Consider the following 18,343-nt stretch of genomic DNA (forward strand, 5'->3'; position numbering starts at 1 on the left):
GCCCTGGCTCTCACAGGGGCTGTGTTGATGTGGGGACAGCGTGACGGTGCCAGGGACCTCCCCACGGGTCCCTTTGCACCTTTTGCACAAACGGAGCCGGGCGGTGCCTGAGCTGCCGGCGAACCGAACCCCCCCGGGGCTCTGCAGCTGGGGCCCTGCCCGGTGCCACGGTGGGTGCTGTGCCAGCCCTGTGGGGAGGGTGAGGGTGCTCAGTGTCCGGAGACTCAGGGAAAGAGCCACCCTCTGCCTTCCTACGTGACAGGCATTCAGCTGGGAAGCATTTTCATTTCCATGCATGAGTGCGTGTGGGCTGGAAGGGAAAGGAGACTGGGAGTTGTTACTTAAGGGTGAGGTACAGACACCCTTGGTGTGTGTTATTACAGTTCATTAGAGTCTATCTCCATAGTATCTGAATACCTCGGAGGTAGAGGGCAGCTGGTGCTTCAGAGGAAGGAGGAAAAGCAGCACCTCTTGCCGTGGCTGCTTGTGCAACCCTGCACGGGGAGGTGGAACTTCTTCCCGGATGCTGTCGGCGTTTGTCTCACACCCCAAAGCGTGTGTGATGGTTGCTTGGGGAGCAGTCTTGCTCAATGAAGAAGGGACTATTGCAAGGAAACAGGAATGGCTTATTCTCACCTGCCCGGAGCTCCATGAGGAGAGAAATTCCTTCACTCTGCTCAGCAGCTCCTGGCTGGAGTAAAGGATAAGGAATGGGGTGTCCTGTGCTGGTGGCCAAGGCTGGCCCCTCCATCTGCTCTGCTTCTCCTCTTACCCCCCTGCTCTTTGCAATAACATTACAAAGTGCAAAAAATCACAAATCTGGCCCAGTCTCGCTCTTTAATTTCAGGTTTTTGGGAAGGGAGCAGGAGGGGGAGAGGAGGCAGGCACTGCTGGGGAAGTGGGTCTTGGCATGGAGTGTGCCAGCACACACCAAACCAGCCCTGGGGGGGCTGCCAGGGTCAAACCAGGCAAATCAAACAGAGCCACCCAGCCCAAGGAAAGTGCCAGAGACCACTGTCAGCCCCACACCCTCTGGGGGGGATCCCTGACTCTGTGGTTCCTGCAGGAATGAGGGGGCATGGAATGAAAGTGCCCACTTGGTGCAACGCAGGAGCGTGTGGAACCACTTCCCTCAGGGCATCATCCTTGGTGCCATGGCTTTGCCAGAGTCCTGGCACTCCCAGGGAGGGAAGCTCCATCCATGGACAGCCAGAGAGCCCTCCCCACCCCACTCCTGCCCATGGCTGCTGGCCATTGCAGAGAAGGGTGCTGAGCTTGGGGAAGCTTTGGGGCATCCCCCAGGTCTCTGCTTTGGCAGGACGTGGTGCAGCTGCCTCCTCAGTGCCTTCCCAGGGCTGTTACTGGCACATTGGCAATGGCTTTTCCACTGGAAGAGGAGGCTCCCATGCCCACCAACCCTGCACACTTGAGGCCACCCTCAGCTTCTTAAACCCTTTCTGTGCTCTGCAGGGTGAGCAGAGATACAGTGAACGTGGGGTGCCTTCCCCATCCCTGCTGGGGCTCTCCATACACAGAGAAGGAAATTTAATCCCTGGTGATCAGAGTTTGGCAGGGAAATGAGGAGTGATGATGTCAGAGGTGTGGAGGAAAGCCTTTCCCCGTGGATGCTGCTCTGTACCAGCCCCCTTCTCCCCATTGCTCCAGCACCAGTCTGTGCTAGTGCTGGAGGGCCTGATCCTGCCCAAAGCCCGGTGGCACATTCCTGCTGTCTCCCTTATGCTGGCCCCAGCGTCTGTCTGTCTGTCTGTCTGTCTGCTGGGTAAACCAGTTCAGGAACTGATGAACCAAAACCATTTGGCTGCTCTCATTTCAGCTGGGCTGATCATCAGCTGGTTCCACTCCCTGGTCCTGCTAGCCCTGGGGACCAGCATGACAAGAGGCTAGGAGCACAGGGACAGGGGTTTGGGGACTGGTGACCACGGGGGACAGGTGGCCCTTGGCAAAGCCCCCCCACTGCCACTCTGGTGCTGTCACAGTGGTGTTTGCTGTCCCTCTCCCAGTGCTCAGTGCATCCCTGTTCCAGGGGTGAGGGGGTCCCCTTGCAACCCCATCCCCAACACAGAGATGGAGTGCAGCTCGCCCACCCTGGGGACACCCCTGTCCCTTGCGTCAGGGGACAGAGCCTGGCTCATCACCTGGCCTGCCCTCCTTGCCCTGGGGTGCTGGTGGGGCGTGGGGGGGAAGGGAAGGAAATGCCTTTCCCTGGTTTCGCCGTTCCCTGGAGCGGTGGGAGAGGCCGGGACAGAGCGGGAAGTGCCGGTGGCTGCTGCTCCCGGCACCGCCGCGGCCAGAGGACGCTGTGGCAGGGCTGAGCCCAGAGCCACACGGCCAGCAGGACCGGATGGGGTGGCAGGGTGACACTGGGGACACTTTGACCAGGGTGGTGTGGCTGATGGGGTCACAGCTCAGCGTCCCCCCTAGCCAATACCATGGGCTGGTGGCTGTCACTTGGAATCTGGGGTGCCCACCCCCCCCCCCGGGGGTGTGGGTGCAGCAGCCTCTGGATGAGCATCCTGGCTCACTCGGATCAGCCTCCATTGCCACCTCGCCCCAACACTCATTCAGAAACCCTTAATCCCCTCCCGGAAGCCGCCCTGCCATGCTGGAGAGCTGCCAGGACCGAGCTCACCCACCAGGAGAGGGTGGACATCAGGACAGCCCCTCCTGACAGTGGGGCAGCCCACCCCCCACACCTCCTTTGGGGTCTCCTGCAGCACCCTGGGACTCCTCTGCCCTCCTGCCCAGCCCTAGAAGGGGCGTTTTTCACCACCACAAAAAACTTCTCCGTGAGACCCCCTTGACCAGGGATGTGTGTTCTGCTGCTGCACCCATCGGGGTACAAAATTCACCCAGCCTCCCCCCCCCTAAATAAAGCAACTTCTTCCCCTGAAGGTGTTGGCAGGGCTGTGCTGGGAAGCTGAAGCTGCCGCTGTGGTGGGTTTGGCTTCTGTCTTGATTAAAGGCCTCGGTTAACACCCTACAGCACCCCAAAGGCAAGGGGCCAGGGCAGGGTGTGGGGGGGTTCCCATTTCTGAGCCAGCAAACCCCCCCTTAATTATCAGCTGCAGCCCAGCACAGCCACAATTTGCCAGCACATGGCCAGACCCTGTGGTCAAGGGTGTCACCCCAAAGCACCCCTCCACCCCAAGCCCAGCAGCTGCTTGGAGGGCAGGATCTCCAAAAAAACGGGGAGAAAATCCCCTTTTTTGGCGTTCTCTGTGATTCCCTACGGGGGGTTTGAGGCAACAGCCTCCACCTCTCCTGTGGTGCTGCCCACCCGGGCTAATTGCATGTGTGAAAATTAATTAAATATTGAAATAAACCCGCAGACAGGCAGGTGTGTATGTGGGGGCTTATCACACCTCTGGGGAGGGATCAGTAGGGTGAGGTGGCTCCAGAAGGGACCCTGCTTTCTGAGCAAGGATTGGACACAAACCTCGGACACAGCAGAGCTGGGGGGGCAGCAGAAGAGTGATACCCCTGGGGGGTGCCCCATACACCCTCCCATACATTCCCTGTGACTCCTCAAGCCCTATGGTATACTCTGAGTCCCCCATTAACCCCCTGCATCTTTCCCAAATCCCCCCCCTCCCCCCCCCCCGTGTGTCCTCATGCCCTCTCTCACCCACCCTCTCCCCCTCTGGGGTGCCCTCCACCCCCATTCTCCCATGCACGTGCTCCCATGACCCCCCATAGCCCCCCAAACCCAAGAGGTTCCTCCCTTACCCCCCATTGACCCCTCCTGCATCCCCACGCTCCCTCTTTGCTCACCCACACGTGCCACATGCCCACCCTCACCCCCTCACTCCCCCCCCGGGCTGCCCTGTCTTCCCTTGACCCCCCATAACCCAACACTGGCACTCCATGACACCCAACCCCTAAGAGGACCCCCTTATCCCCACACTCTCCCTTTGCCCACCCATGGGTGCCCCATGGCTCCCCCCGCCACCCCGAGGCCACCTGCCTTGGGGCAGAACCTCCCCCCACCCGAACCCCATAACCCAACACTGGCACTCTATGGCCCCCTAAGGTTCCCCCCTTCTCCCCACGCTCCCCCTTTGCCCACTCATGGGTGTCCCATGGCTCCCACACCCCGAGGCCACCTGCCTTGGGGCGGAACCTTCCCCACCCGAACCCCGAACCCCGCCCTCCCGGTCCCGGCTCTGTCCAACGGGGAGCGAGCGTGGGGGGCGTGTCCCGCGTGGGCGTGTCCGGGCGGCATATTGATGTATGCAGATGAGCAGGTGCGGGCAGAGCGCGGGTTGCGGGGCGTGCAGCGGGACGGAGGGGCCGGGGCCGTGTCCGTGGCCATGGCGGCTCCGCCGCCGCGCTCTTTCAGCGCCGCCGAGGTGCGGGCTCGCTGTGCGGAGGGCGCCTGCCTGGTCCGCTGCCGCCGCCGCCTCTACGATCTGAGCGGGTTCGTGCGGTTGCACCCGGGGGGTGAGCAGCTGCTCCGGCGACGGGCGGGCACCGACGTGAGCGCCGCGCTGGACGGGCCGCCCCACCGGCACTCGGCCAACGCCCGGCGCTGGCTGGAGCAGTACTACCTGGGGGAGATGGAGCCCGCCGATGAGCAGGTACGGCCGGGCACGGTGCGTGCCCTCTGCGGGGTCTGGAAGGTGTGCGGGGTGGGCTGAGTCTGTAGGGTGTCCCGCAGCTGGGGTGTGATATCTGTAGGGTGTGCGTGAGCTGCGGGGTGTCACCTACAGAGCGGCCCAGAGCTGGAGTGTGCCAGCCATAGGGTGTCTCGCAACTGGGGTGTGTCAGCTACAGGGTGTCCCCGAGCTGGGGATGTACAGAGTCTATGGGGCAACCCAGCTCTGGCAAGCACAGTCCATAGGATACCCCGGGGCTGAGGTGTGCGGAGTCCATAGGGTGCCCCGGGTTTGGGGTGTCCCAGCTCTGGGATGTATAGAGTCTGTAGGGTGACCTCAGTCTCGAGTGTACAGAGTCCATAGGGCTCCAGGTCCAGGCTGTATGGGGTCTGAGCAGTGTGGGGTTTACAGAGCAACTCAAGTCCAGGGAGTAGGGGCACAAACTCTGTAGGTCACCTTGGGACTGGGCTGCAGGATCTGAGCCACACAAAGTCTATAGGGCACCCCAGGTCCAAGCTCTCACAACTGTACAGGGAATAATGCAGAGGCTGTACAGGATGTGGGGGGTAGGGATCATGGAGGCTTTGGAGTGTAAGTCATATATAGGGTGTACAGGGCTCCCAGGGACAGCTCTGAGCAGTATGGGAGGTGGAGTGTGTTGGGTCTGAGCTGCACGGGACAGTGGGGGCCAGCCTGTGGATGGGCTGGGGTGTATGGAGGATGAGGGGGGTATGAGGGTGTTGGAAGCTCCTGGGGTCCTTTGGAGGTGCTGCCTGAAGTGTATGGAGCACAGTGACTCTGGGAAGGTGTGTGGGGCTGCCACCATCTGTGGGGTGGGGATCTGTGGGGCTTGAGAGGCAGAGGATCCCAAAGTGCATAGGACTTGGGCTCCTGGAGACCTGATCTGGATGGTGTCCCAGGTACACAGCACCTGGTGTCTTTGGGGTCCCACCCCACGGTCACATCCTGCCCTGGCTGTGCTGGGAGGCAAGGCTGATGGGTGCCAGCACAGCGTGGAGGTGCTGGGGACTCCAAAGGGGTGTGGGAGATGGGGCAAAGGGGTGTGGGAGATGGGGACGTGCAGCTCGGTGCAGTGCCATGTGGCCTGGGGCTGGTGGTGGGACAGGACTCCCTCCCTGGCACTGCCAGAACTCAGCCAGAAGCAGATGGGATTGGGGTGGGGTGCTGGGTGGTACCGTTTACCAGCGATCACCATCTGCTGCTGGGGGGAGGAGCCCAGCACCTCCTAAACTGTCCAGGCACAGACAAGGGTGACCGGGACTCAGCCCAGGTGGGAGGAAAAACTCCCTGGGGAAATGGCAGCACCACAGCACCATGGCACTGCTGCCACCACGACCAGCACACTGCGGACAGGCTGCCCAAGCAGCGGGTCCAGCCCAGCCCCCGTCCCCAGCCCTAATGGCTGCTGTTCCCCTCTGGATGTCCCAGCAAGGTCAGTGACCGGTCAGTCCCCTCGGGGCTGCTTGTTTGCACTCTTGGTTCTCCTCCCCGTGGCACAGCATCGGCGGCAGCTCCACAGACGGGGCTTTGTTTGGCGCGGCTGCGATCGCTGCCTGCTCTTCCCCCGGGTCCCGGTGATGGCACTTGCTCTGCCGGGACGCTTCGTCGCTGCCACCTCCCCGCAGGTGTGACGAGCCCAACGGGTTGGGGCGAAGGAAGGTACCGGCCAAACGAGTTCTCGCTCTGCAGCCCGCACCGAGAGGAATTGTCACCGTCCTAATGCAAATACCTGGTGTGATAACGCCGGGCCCTGGGAGATCAGACGCTACCTGGCAGCAGATAAAGAACCATCCTGCGCTGTAACACAAGGCAGGGCAGGGAAGGAAGCTGCCTGCTGGTTGCATCCGGCACGCACCCGGTGCCTGAGCTGCTCTGCCAGACCTACTGCTTCCCAAAATCCCTCTGAGGGGGAGATAGGGGAAGTTGCTGCCCTTGGTGGAGCTTGGTTGCATCTGCTCCCCAAAGGAGGTGCTGCATCACCCCAGTCCAGCTCTGGACCTCCAGGGCTTTGCTGGTGCCTCTCCCCATCCATTGCAGGTCATAAAATCACAGAATGGGCTGGGTTGGAAGGGAGCTCAGAGCTCATCAAGTCCAACCCTTGATCCACTCCCCCCGTGGTTCCCAGCCCATGGCACTCAGTGCCACATCCAGGCTCTTTGGAAAGATCTCCAGACACGGAGAATCCACTCCTTCCCTGGGCAGCCCATTCCAATGCCTGATCACCCTCTCCAGAAAGAAATTCTTTCTCATCTCCAACCTAAACCTCCCCTGGCACAACTTGAGACCCTGCCCTCTTGTCTTGCTGAGAGTTGCCTGGGAAAAGAGCCCAACCCCCCCCTGGCTCCAACCTCCTTTCAGGGAGTTGCAGAGAGTGATGAGGTCTCCCCTGAGCCTCCTCTTCTCCAGCCTCAACACCCCCAGCTCCCTCAGCTCTTCCTCACAGCAATTCTGCTGGATCCCTTCACAGCCTCCTTGCTCTTCTCTGGACCTGCTCCAGCACCTCAAGCTCCTTCCTGAGGGGCTGAGGGGCCCAGAACTGGACACAGGACTCAAGCTGTGGCCTCCCCAGGGCTGAGCACAGGGGCAGAATCCCTTCCCTGGACCTGCTGTCCCTGAGGCTTCACTATCCCTGTGCCAAGGGGTGTGGGAACCTGAGGTCCCACCAGCATCCATCCATCTCCAAAAGACTTTGAGGGTTTTGGAAAAGTGAGGGGGAAACTTGTTAAAGCAGGAAGGGCAAAGAGGAAGGTGAGAGCCAGCCTTCATCCCACCAGCACGCCTCTCTGCACCCCTTCCTGTGGCTCCCGGGAGCTCAGCTCCATCCTCGGGCTGCAGGTCCCTTTTCTGCATCACCCTCTGGGTAAGGACAAATTAACCCCCCAATTTTTTATCTATGCAAACGGTGCCTATGGGGGAGATCAAAGCAAGAAGCAATAATTACCCAAACTAGACAGTGGATTTAAACAGCTTCGCTAGAGGGAAACTGGAACATCTTAATTACTCTGCCAGTTTCAGCAATGAGAGACTTTCATCACAGACTCTCTGGGGTATGTGACGTGGCTGTGAGTCACAGAAAATCCCCTGTCCTCTCGGGGCTGGTGTCCTCCCCTTCCTCTCGCCCACATTGCTGCGTGTCTGGCTGCCCCAACTCTGTCCCAGCTCCAGCTTACACCTTCTTGTTGTGACAAGTGGCTTTTATTTTTATTAGTAGTATTATGAGGACAAGTTACCTTCAACCTCCTTTTCCTACTCGTACTGCACCCAGTGTTTAATGGCCTGGGACACAGCCCTGTGGGGCTCTGCCAGCCACTGTCTGTGGTGCTGGTGGGATGGTGGTACCAGGAGCATATCCAGGGCTCCCTATGCCTCCTGGGGTGACCTCCTGAGCCTGTACTGTCAATGCCACTTGTCCCCTAGGGACATCAGCCAAGTGAGTGGTGCAGGAGCTCGGTGGAGAGGCACAGCCAAGGATCCTGTGGGATTTGACTCATCAGGCAAAAGGGCAGGAGTGGGAAACCTTGGGCAAGGGGGGATATCTGCAGGCAGCATGGCCCTGCCTGGGCCAGGGGAGCTTCCCAGCTCCCTCCTGCCTGCATCTCAGGTATCTGAGCCTCCCATCCAGACTCAATCACATTTCAGGGCATTTGGGTTTGCTTTGAATGTCTTCAGCCCTGGTGCTGGGCAGCATGGGGTGGTGGTGCTGGTGGTGCTGGTCCAGGGCAGTGGGATACTTGGAGATGGACACTGGGTCACCCGGTTACTGCCCAGTGGGGTGCTCTGGGTGCTCATCCCCACTCCCTCCTGGCAGCCCACTGGTCGGGGCAGTGGCACAGGAAGGTCCTGTTCTGTAGATGTGAACTTTCCCTTTGTTACATCAGGCCTCTTGCACAGGTCTCCTGACAGGGCCTGTTTGGCTGGGGATGACTTGGCTTCACCAGCATCACCCATGGGTGACAGAGCACAGCAGTGGCCAAGATCTCTTCAGCCACCTTCACACCCACCTTTTATTCACTGGAGGAGGAGCAGGATGAGGAGCAGCCCCTGCTCTGGTCCTGGGGGTGGTCGGGTCCCCCGTGGGGTGGCTGCAGACTTGGGACAGGCAGGAATGTGCTGAGGCTCCAGGGAGCAAGCCAGGGCATGCAGGCAGGGCTTGCACCATGGTTGCACCACAGCCACTGGTCTTCTCAGTGCTGATCCTGGGGTAAGCAAGGGGAAAGCCTTCCTCCCAGAGAGGAGAAGTAGGAGGAGGTGACACGGGCAGGGCGGGGTGCTGGGAGGGTGCAGGCAGGGTGGTGGCATCTTGCAGGTGACACTTGTCCTGCCCGGCCTGGGTGTGAGGGAGGTGGGGTCTGAGCCCCCACTGCACCTCCCAGGCCTGGGGGAGGACTGGGGAAGCCTCAGCCACACTGTTATATGTGAGCAGGGGATTTGGAGCTGTGTGGATGTTGCAGAAAGAGGAGGAGAAGAGCCAGGGTGTTGTGTAGCTGGGCTTTCTCAAACATCCTTCCTGCTGTGGGCAAGGAGGTGGAGAGCACAGACCCATTTCTTGGGGGGTAGAAAAGCCCTCTCTTTCCCCCTCTCTCTTTCCCCCTCTCTCTTTCCCCCTCTCTCTTTCCCCCTCTCTCTTTCCCCCTCTCTCTTTCCCCCCTCTCTCTTCCCCCCTCTCTCTTTCCCCCTCTCTCTTTCCCCCTCTCTCTTTCCCCCTCTCTCTTGCCCCCCTCTCTCTTGCCCCCCTCTCTCTTGGCCAATTTTTCTTTCAAAGCTGCTGGTGGGAGGAGGCAAAACCATAACTTGACCACTCCTAGCTGGATTTTGAGGCATCCCACCTTCCCTGGCAAGCCTGGCTGATGGTCAGAGCATGTGGAGACAGAAATAAGGGTGGGGGCCCTGCAGAGGGAGGAGTCCAAACCCTAACCTCACACCTAGCCCTTTCTGCAGTAAAAGAGGGGACTTTTCAAGTCCTGCCTGGCTGGAAATACCCCTTATCCTGCCCACTGCCTCCCTGCGGGTGAGTGGCTGCCCTGGGGCTGGGTAGCTCCGGTACCAGTGGGATGAGATCCATTTGGGACAGGGGGTGGGAGCCCAGCAGCGAGGAGTGCCTGGTGCTGGCAAACAGTGAAGTCCTGTCCTCCCTGGCGAGGTGACACCGGTGTTCCTGCCACCCAGCTCCTCCCTTGGCTGCCGAGGCTGTGCGGGGTTATTCCCAGCATCCCATCCCTCCTGGAGCATCCGTCGGGGGGCTGGCAGCTGCCAGGAGCAAAACCCTTCCCAGGTGCCAGCAGCACAGTGGGCAGTGCCGGTACCGTGCCGGTACCGTGCCGGTACCGTGCTGGTACCGTGCTGGTACCGTGCCGTGCCTGGCTGCCAGGTTAATGGGTAACTCCAGGTGACAAAGCAGGAGGAAAGGCATGTTTGGCACGTCCTGCCGATGGATTGCCGGGGGGCACACTCTGGCTTTGCTAACCTTCCCCCCACCCCTCCGTGCCAACCCCTCCTGCTGTAAGGCAGTGCTGGCGGGCAGAGGGGCTGGCACATCCAAGCAGCAGGTTTCTCCTGTCCTTTGGCCAGCCCTGGCAGTGACACCACAGCCTGGGCTTCCTCCTGTCCCCCAGCCCCCGATGTGCCTTCTCCTGCCTAAACCAACCCCCCCTCTTACTTCATCTCTGATGCCCTGCAGTGAAGGTGCCCAGCCTGGTGCCACCCTCTGAAGCCCACTTTGCTTTTTAACCCAGGACAAGCTCCATCCCACTGCATTTTTCCCCCTGTGCCTGAAGCCAGGGTGGTGCCACTGGCCATGCCGTGGTCCCCAGGTTCCTCAGAGACCAAAATGCTGAGCTGGGCTTTTGCTGGCAGGGAGGAGGGAGCCCAGTGCCAGCGTTGTGATGGCTCTGGCAGTGATACCCCGTGCTGTGTTGGTGTTGGGGACAGCCCAGGCTGGTGCTTGCCAGGCTGCTGGCCTGTGGGAAGGTGGGCTGTGCTCTGAGGTTTCCTGTTTGCATGGGGAAAAGCTGGCCAAGGGCCCAGAAGCCTCCACAGCACCTGTGGGAAGGCTGGAGAGTGTCCTTGAGGAGAGGTTTCCAAAAAAGATGGGGGAGCACAGTGCTCAGTGCATGGTTCAAAGGGCAGCCCAGCTCACCAGCAGCCTCATCCTGCAAGAACCTGCTCTGCAGGAACTGGCTGACTTAAATTCATCAGATTTTTCCCCTTATTTATTTAGCAGGAAGGTGTGAGCTCTGCCATCCCCCTGGGTGGCACGGCCACTGCCACCCCTACCAGTGTCTGCCACCAGTTGTTTACCCTGGGGACTTTCCTTCTCTTTTTTTCCAGAGCCCCCCTGAGCCAGTGGATGAGATGGCAGCAGATGCCACAGCCCAGCCCTCGAGGCAGCTGGATCCCCGCTGGAAAACCGTGGACATGGAGAAGGTAAGAGCCAGGGGTTTCTCCAGCACCATGTTTGCCAGAGGGCTTCTCCTGGGGGGAACGGGGGCTCCTCCTCCTGATGCCCAGGAAGCTGGGATGCCAGAGGGTGCTGAGCTGCTCCAGCTGCTCCTGCCCTTTCTCCTGGAGCAGGCAGAATCCCTCCTGCTTTATTGCCTGGGCAGGGCCGGGCTGGGAGGCTCCTGCAGCAGCATGGGTGGAGTTGTCTTTCTCTTGACAGTGCCCTTCGAGCAGGATGTGCTGCCAAGCCACACCTTGCTGGCAGGTTTGTTTTGGGTTTGGGGTTTTTGTTTTGTTTTGTTGTGTTTTGTTTGGGGTTTTTTTGCTTTATTTTTTTCATTTTTCCCTCTTGGCTGAGCACTGAGGGATCCCCTGGGCAGAGCAATCCCTGTGCAGGCAGAGTGCTCCCTGCTCTGCCAGCTCCTCTCTGAGCAGGAGCACAGACTTGTTGTCCCCAAGGTGCTTTTGGATGTCCCTGTTGTTCATTGCACCACCTGGCCACCCTGCCTTAAATGGTGAGTGTGCTTCTCATCTTGCAAAGGGATTTAATTATCTTTTCTTCTGAGCAGAAAAACATCTTTTAGCCCTCAATATTTTGCTGCTGACCACCTTTAAAAGCAAACTTGCCAGCCCCAAGTGACCTTTCTGCCCCAACTTCTCCCCAGCCTCCCTGGTGCCTTTATCCATGCACCAGCTGTGAGCTGGGGTTGTTTCTCCTCCTGAGTGACTGTACCCACCCCTACCCTGGGAGCAGAACCCCAAAAAGGCCCTCGGCCACCTCATCTCCCTGCCCTGAAATGCCCCAAACAGAGCCACCCCCCCACGGCTGCCAAGTGACCGTGGGCACAGCCGGGGGCACGGGGCAGCCGCGCCGGCACCGGGTGGCACAGGCCAAGCTGGTGGAGAGCTGCCAGGTCCAGGGCTGAGAGAGCAGTTTCTGTCTTGGGGCAGAGGTGGGACCCAGAAACCACCTTATCTGGCTGGGCTGACAGCAGAGGTGTCCGGGGATGCTGAGCAGAGGTGGTGCTGCTCGTTGGTTCTCTCCTTTTTCGGCCCCGTGCAGATGTGGGCATCCCCTGCAGCCCTGCTCCACATCCCTTCCTGCTTGGCTCCTCACTGCCAGAGCCCTCGGAGAAGATGGTGAGAGGTCTGAAGCACCTCTGCTGTGGAAAAGGGCTGAGAGATTTTGTGTTGATGAGCCTGGAGAAGAAAAGGCTCTAGGGAGACCTTAGGGCACCTTCCAGTGCCTGAAGGAACTGCAGGAAAGCTGGGGAGGGACTTTTTACAGGGGCCTGGAGAGATGGGACAAGGGGGATATGGCTTCAAGCTGCAAGAGAGGAGATTTAGGTTACACATTAGGAAGAAATTCTTCACTATGAGGCTTGTAAGACACTGTCCCAGGTTGCCCATGGAAGCTGTGGCTGCCCCATCCCTGGCAGTGTCCAAGTCCAGGTTGGATGGGGCTTGGAGCAACCTGGGCTGGTGGGAGGTGTCCCTGCCCATGCAGGGGGTTGGGACTGGAGGAGCTTTAAGGTCCCCTCCAACCCAAACCAGTCTGGGGTTCTATGATTCTCTCCCCAAGGAAAAAGCCCTCAGCTGAGGCAATGCTGTGGGGACAGGCCCTGGGTCCTGCTGGTTGCAAGGTCACAGGTAGTAACCAGGCAGGATTTCTCCTCACAATCTGATCTTGGCAGGTCCCATGGGGTAAAACAGCCTCAGTTATCAGCTCCAGGTCCATCCACCTTGCCCTTGAGTTGCTGGCAGGTCCTCAATGGGAGGGGGGTGAGCACAGTGCTGTGCTGGTGGGGCTGACGTGTGCCTGGCTGGGGTCCTCTGCCCCACACTGGTGCCTGGGGAGAAGCCCAGAACTGCTTGGAGCAAAAAGCAGCAGCTTGTGGGGCAATGGAAGAGGTTTGCAGCCTGAAACGTGAGGGTACAACAGTGTCTGCTCCCTCAGGACCTGGTGGACTGGCAGAAACCCTTGCTGTGGCAAGTGGGCTACCTGGGGGAGAAGTATGACGAGTGGGTGCACCAGCCCGTGGATCGGCCCATCCGCCTCTTCCACTCGGATATCCTGGAGTTCCTCTCCAAGACGGCGTGGTGAGCCCAGGGTGTCTGCGTGGGTGTCCCCATGGGAAGGGGGACAGGGCTGCCCACCCCACCGGGTGTCCCTCTGACACCGTCTCCCTCTCCCCTGTAGGTACGTGGTGTTCATGGTGTGGGCACCCGTGGTGCTCTATCTCAGCTGGGTCAGCTACACCTCCCTCGCCCAGGGCAACACCCGGCTCTTCTCCTCCTTCACCACAGGTACCAGCAGGGACTCAGCTCACTGCCTCCACCCCAGGTCCAAGGACAGGGCCACCACGAGTGGTGGGGCACCCCCTGCATCCCTTCCCCACCCTCCTCCCGTGCATGTTCCCTGCACGAAGCTGCCTGCGCTGCTTTCAAGCCTCCACCTCCATCCCCTCCTCACCCACACCCTTCGGTCCCTGCCAGGGGACTGACAGACTCCAGGAGCCCTGCTTTCCCTCCATCCTTAAGCCAGAGCCGCTGGGGTGCCTGCCACCCTCCACTGCCACCCACCCTGAGCCGTGCCCGGGTGCTGGCACAGCGGGGGAACAGACCCGGCTCTCACGCCACCGAGCTCGCACAGTGCGGGGCTTGTTTGCCTGTCCTTGAATCTCCCAGTGTCTCCTCCCCCTCCCGGGAATAACAAGTGTGGCTGGGGCAGGCTGTCTTCTTTGTTGTGCTTTTTTTTTTTTTTTTCCTGGGCTCCCTATTTTTTTTGCAAGGTGCCACCCAGTGCCAGCTGTGCCCAGCTGCGGGCAGGAATACACACACACACTCACCCCAAACCCCCCTCCCACCAGCTCCTCGTGGCCTTCAGCACCTTGATGGCAAGGGGGTCACTTATTTAGGTTTTTTTTAAAAAATGAACAGGTTTGAGGATCAGGGGTTGGGAACGGGAGGGGTTTGAATCGTGCTGCTGAGGACGCAGGGCTGGCAGCCAGCCCTGAAAGGAGGAGGTGGCTGAAAAATGCTCTGCGGGGGAAAGTGCCCAACAAACCTATTCTTTCCCCCACCCCCCCCCCAAAAAAAAAACCAAAACCAAAAAACCAACCAACAAAAAAACCTCTCAGTGTCAACAACATTGTTTAACCATCACGAGTGCTGCTTGTACAGATAAGGTCCCTCCTTCCTTGTTCTGGTGGGTGAAGCAGCTTCCTAAGGACAGGGCTGTGCCTGGAGGACGTGTCCTGGCTGACTCTTTGTGGCAGGGAGGACCCAGCCGTTTCCATAAAGCCTGTAAATCAATGGGAGTCAAAGGAAACGGTGGTTTGGAGTGGTGTTTGGGAAGGCAGCTCCCCGGGGAAGCTCAGGGCAGGCAGGAGGCAGAGGTGTGGGAGGGAGAGCTGAGCTCCACCCGCATGCCAGTGGCAGGATGGCAACGTGTAAGAGCAGCTTGCATGTCACCTGCCCCGCTGACTGCTGCATGTCTCCTTGTGTAGAGTACTCCATCCCCGTCCACAAATACTACTTCCCCTTCATCTTCCTCCTGGGGATGTTCCTGTGGTCCCTGCTAGAGTACCTCATCCATCGCTTTGTCTTCCACATGAAGCCACCTGCTAGTAACTACTATCTCATCACCCTGCATTTCTTGCTGCATGGGCAGCATCACAAGGTGAGTCGCAGCTTGCACCCACGCCTCCACCAGCACCTGCCAGCCCGTGGGAATCGTGGGTTTTGCTCATGTGGAGCCTGTCAGTGCCTGCTCAACATGACTCCTGGCATCTTTGCCCCGAGCAGGGCCCTTACCCAATACCCGCACGGGCTGCAAGACGGGCTCCCAGGAGCTGCCCTCGGACCTGCGAGCTCCGGGGGAGGTCTGGAAAAAGCCATGGGCTCCCTCTAGCTTTGCTGGAGGAAACGTCCCCGTGGAGCTTGGCTGTCTGACAGCCAAAGCCACCGTCCAGCTCCCACTGCCGGGCCCGTTCTTTGGGGAGGGCTCCTGGGGGCTGCTTGGTGTTGCCTTTTCCTGAACGAGTCTCCCCAGCGTTTGGATTTTTGGGGAGGGTGTGGGGTGAGTTAGAATCATAGAATCATGGAATGGGCTGGGTTGGAAGGGAGCTCAGAGCTCATCAAGTCCAACCCTTGATCCACTCCCCCCGTGGTTCCCAGCCCATGGCACTCAGTGCCACATCCAGGCTCTTTGGAAAGATCTCCAGACACGGAGAATCCACTACTTCCCTGGGCAGCCCATTCCAATGCCTGATCACCCTCTCCAGAAAGAAATTCTTTCTCATCTCCAACCTAAACCTCCCCTGGCACAACTTGAGACCCTGCCCTCTTGTCTTGCTGAGAGTTGCCTGGGAAAAGAGCCCAACCCCCCCCTGGCTCCAACCTCCTTTCAGGGAGTTGCAGAGAGTGATGAGGTCTCCCCTGAGCCTCCTCTTCTCCAGCCTCAACACCCCCAGCTCCCTCAGCCTCTCCTCATAGGGTCTGTGCTCAAGTCCCTTCACCAGCCCGGTTGCCTCCTTTGGACCTGCTCCAGGACCTTGATATCCTTCTTAAACTGAGGGGCCCAGAACTGGACACAGGACTCGAGGTGTGGCCTCCCCAGGGCTGAGTACAGGGGCAGAATCCCTTCCTTGGAGTTAGGAGCTACCCATCCCACCATCCCTCTCCCTTTTCCAGTCTCCCTTCGACAGCTCCCGCCTGGTCTTCCCTCCCGTGCCAGCCTCCCTGGTGATTGCCTTCTTCTACGGTGTCCTGCAGCTGATGCTGCCAGAGGTGCTGGGGCTTTCGGTGTTTGTCGGGGGGCTCTGCGGCTACGTCATCTACGACATGATGCACTACTACCTCCACTATGGCTCACCCAAGAAAGGCACCTACCTGTACGGGCTGAAGGTTTATCACGTCAAGCACCACTTTGAACACCAAAAATCAGGTGAGCCCCACCTTCTCCATGCCTGGGAAGGGCTGCCAGAGCCCCACCTGTCTGCACGTGTGCACCCGATGCTCCGAAGTACTTTGGCACTATGGAGTTGGGTGCTTGGGAAACCCAACGGGAGCCATGTGGCTTGGGAAGCAAGGTGTGAGGTGCTGCCACCCCATGGGGTGCGTTTCTGAGCCCCTGGGTTGAGGCTGGAGGCAGCAGTCTGTCTCACCAGCAGGCACCAATGCCACCCAGGGACAGCAGGGAGGAGGCAGAGCCCTTCCCCTCGGGCGTGTGAGTGTCCATCCTCTCCCGGAGCAGCATCTTCTCAAGGCTGGGAGGCGTTGGCAGGCACAGGGTGTGAGGCCCTGGGCTTCCCCAGGTCCACCCCACACTTTCCTCAGCCTCCTGCTTGCTCAGCTTGCCCTTTGCCCCGCTTCCTAGGAGAAAACACCCCATTCAGATAAGCTATCACCCATCCATGGGGCTGCTGGCACGGCCCAGCCACCTCTTTCCCTCTCTCCTCCTCGTCCTCCTTGCCCATTGCCTTCCTCCCTCCCTCTCCAAAATGCAAGTGCTCCTCCTTCACCATCCTCTCCCGAGGGACCACCTGGCCCAGGTATCCTTGTCAGACACTGTCACTTTTGCATCCACCTGGATGGCATCCCATCCTGGCCACTTGCCAGCTGCTTCCAGCCCCACCGTTTCCAGCGGCGGTGGCAGAGGCTCAGATGACATGGGACGAGCTGTGCTCTGTCCCCAGTGACATCCCAGGGCTGCGGGCTGAGCCCTCCCTCTCCCTCTCTCTCCTCCCTGCAGGCTTTGGCATCAGCACCCGCTTCTGGGATCACCCCTTCCGGACACTCATCCCCGAGGAGACCTTCGAGAAAGAGGATTGATGGCTCCGGCACGGCTCCTGGCTGCTGGCTCCGTCCCTCCCCAGCCCTCGGCGAGGCTGGCTGACCCCCCGCAGCCCTCAGGGGGCTGTGCCACAGCGGTGGCCCCAAGCCGGAGCATCCCGGTGCTGTGCGTGGTCCAGGAGCGGGGGATGGGGCGGACGCGGATGTGGGAAAAAGCGAGGAGGAGGAGGAGGAGGAGGAGGAGTTTGGGGGTTTCCTGCTCCTTCCTTGCCGCCCTCCCGCCCCAGGTCACGGATGCACGGGCAGATCTGCTGCCCGAGAGATGAAGTGCCTGATGCCCACTGCCCTCCTTTGCCCTGGCACCTTTCCAGAGCCCCCCTGAGCCCTGCCCGGGTGTCTCCTCCCGAGCATCCTACAGGCTGTGGTTAACCCCATCACCTAACTCGTGCCGAGGGCCCCTCTGTATCCCGGGTCCTTCTCCTGGCTCGATCCCAGCTCGGGGCTTTCTTGGCCTGGGACCCTTGGGGTGGGGATCCTGCAGGTCTGCGTTTTGCCTCTTTCTAACCAACGCACCCATAGCGCTCTGCCAGATTTAGCAAGGTCATGGTTTTAGGTAGACATTGGCTACTGGAAACTTGAAACTCCAACTCCAATGAGCAGAATTGCTACGAGATGCCGTTGTTTTGGGTTGGTTTGTTGGTTTTTTTTTTTCCCCTGTGTTTTGTTTTTTTTTTTTTTTTTTCCCCCCTGATCCTGTGATTTTTATTTTCTAATGTTTACTGCAGATATTTAAAGGTTTGGAAAAAAAAAAAAGTTATATGTCAAACTGTAGACACTACAGCTGTAAATAAACTGTATATTTTGAAAAATAAAGCTTTTTTAAAAGGGTCTTGGTAAACGTACCCCCTCGGGGCTGCTCCCACCCCTTCCCTTGCTGCTGAAATCCCTGCTGTCACCCCTGGTGGTGACATGGGGGACACCTTCCCTGGCTATGCAGGAGGGAAGCACAGCAAACCCGCATGACCCCGGGCTCTGGGTAAGTAGGAGCTGGCCGGAGCTGCCGCTCGTTTCTCTGCAGTTGGGCAACAGCATCATGTGCTGCCCCGGGCTTCCCAAAATCAGCCCGGGCTGCTGACGAAGGCAGCCACGATGCTTCCTGTGCCCCTGGCAGAGCTCAAGTGCCGTTTCCAGCACTTCCTTTGATGGTGGGGATGGTCCTGGGACTGCAGGGATGGAGATCAGAGTGGAAGGACTCAAAGGAGCTGGCTTGGCATGGGTGTGCATCAGAGGGTCCTGCTGCCCATCACGGAGGGTGTTACACCCCGTGCTGAGGGTGTTCCAGCATCTTGGGGAACCCTTGGCACAGCAGAAGGGGTTGGGACCCCCAAACTACCAACAATTATCAACATGGGGAGCAATTCCTTCATCCAAATGGAAAAACCCAGCATTGGGGGGGGGGAAAAACCTGCCCA

General features: G+C 59.4%; 1 protein-coding gene across 1 annotated transcript; it reads left to right on the forward strand.

Annotated features, from left to right (window-relative positions):
* The first annotated feature begins 4,331 nt into the window (after positions 1-4,331).
* FA2H (fatty acid 2-hydroxylase) lies at positions 4,332-17,610 on the forward strand. The gene is made up of 7 exons (XM_030457729.1): positions 4,332-4,598; positions 10,965-11,060; positions 13,033-13,175; positions 13,276-13,382; positions 14,585-14,757; positions 15,771-16,023; positions 16,831-17,610. Exons 1-7 carry the CDS (start codon positions 4,332-4,334, stop codon positions 16,908-16,910), a joined length of 1,119 nt encoding a protein of 372 aa, XP_030313589.1. The 3' UTR covers positions 16,911-17,610.
* The last annotated feature ends 733 nt before the right edge of the window (positions 17,611-18,343 follow it).

This window comes from Calypte anna, chromosome 11 (genome assembly GCF_003957555.1).
Source record: "Calypte anna isolate BGI_N300 chromosome 11, bCalAnn1_v1.p, whole genome shotgun sequence".
Classification (NCBI taxonomy): Eukaryota; Metazoa; Chordata; class Aves; order Apodiformes; family Trochilidae; genus Calypte; species Calypte anna.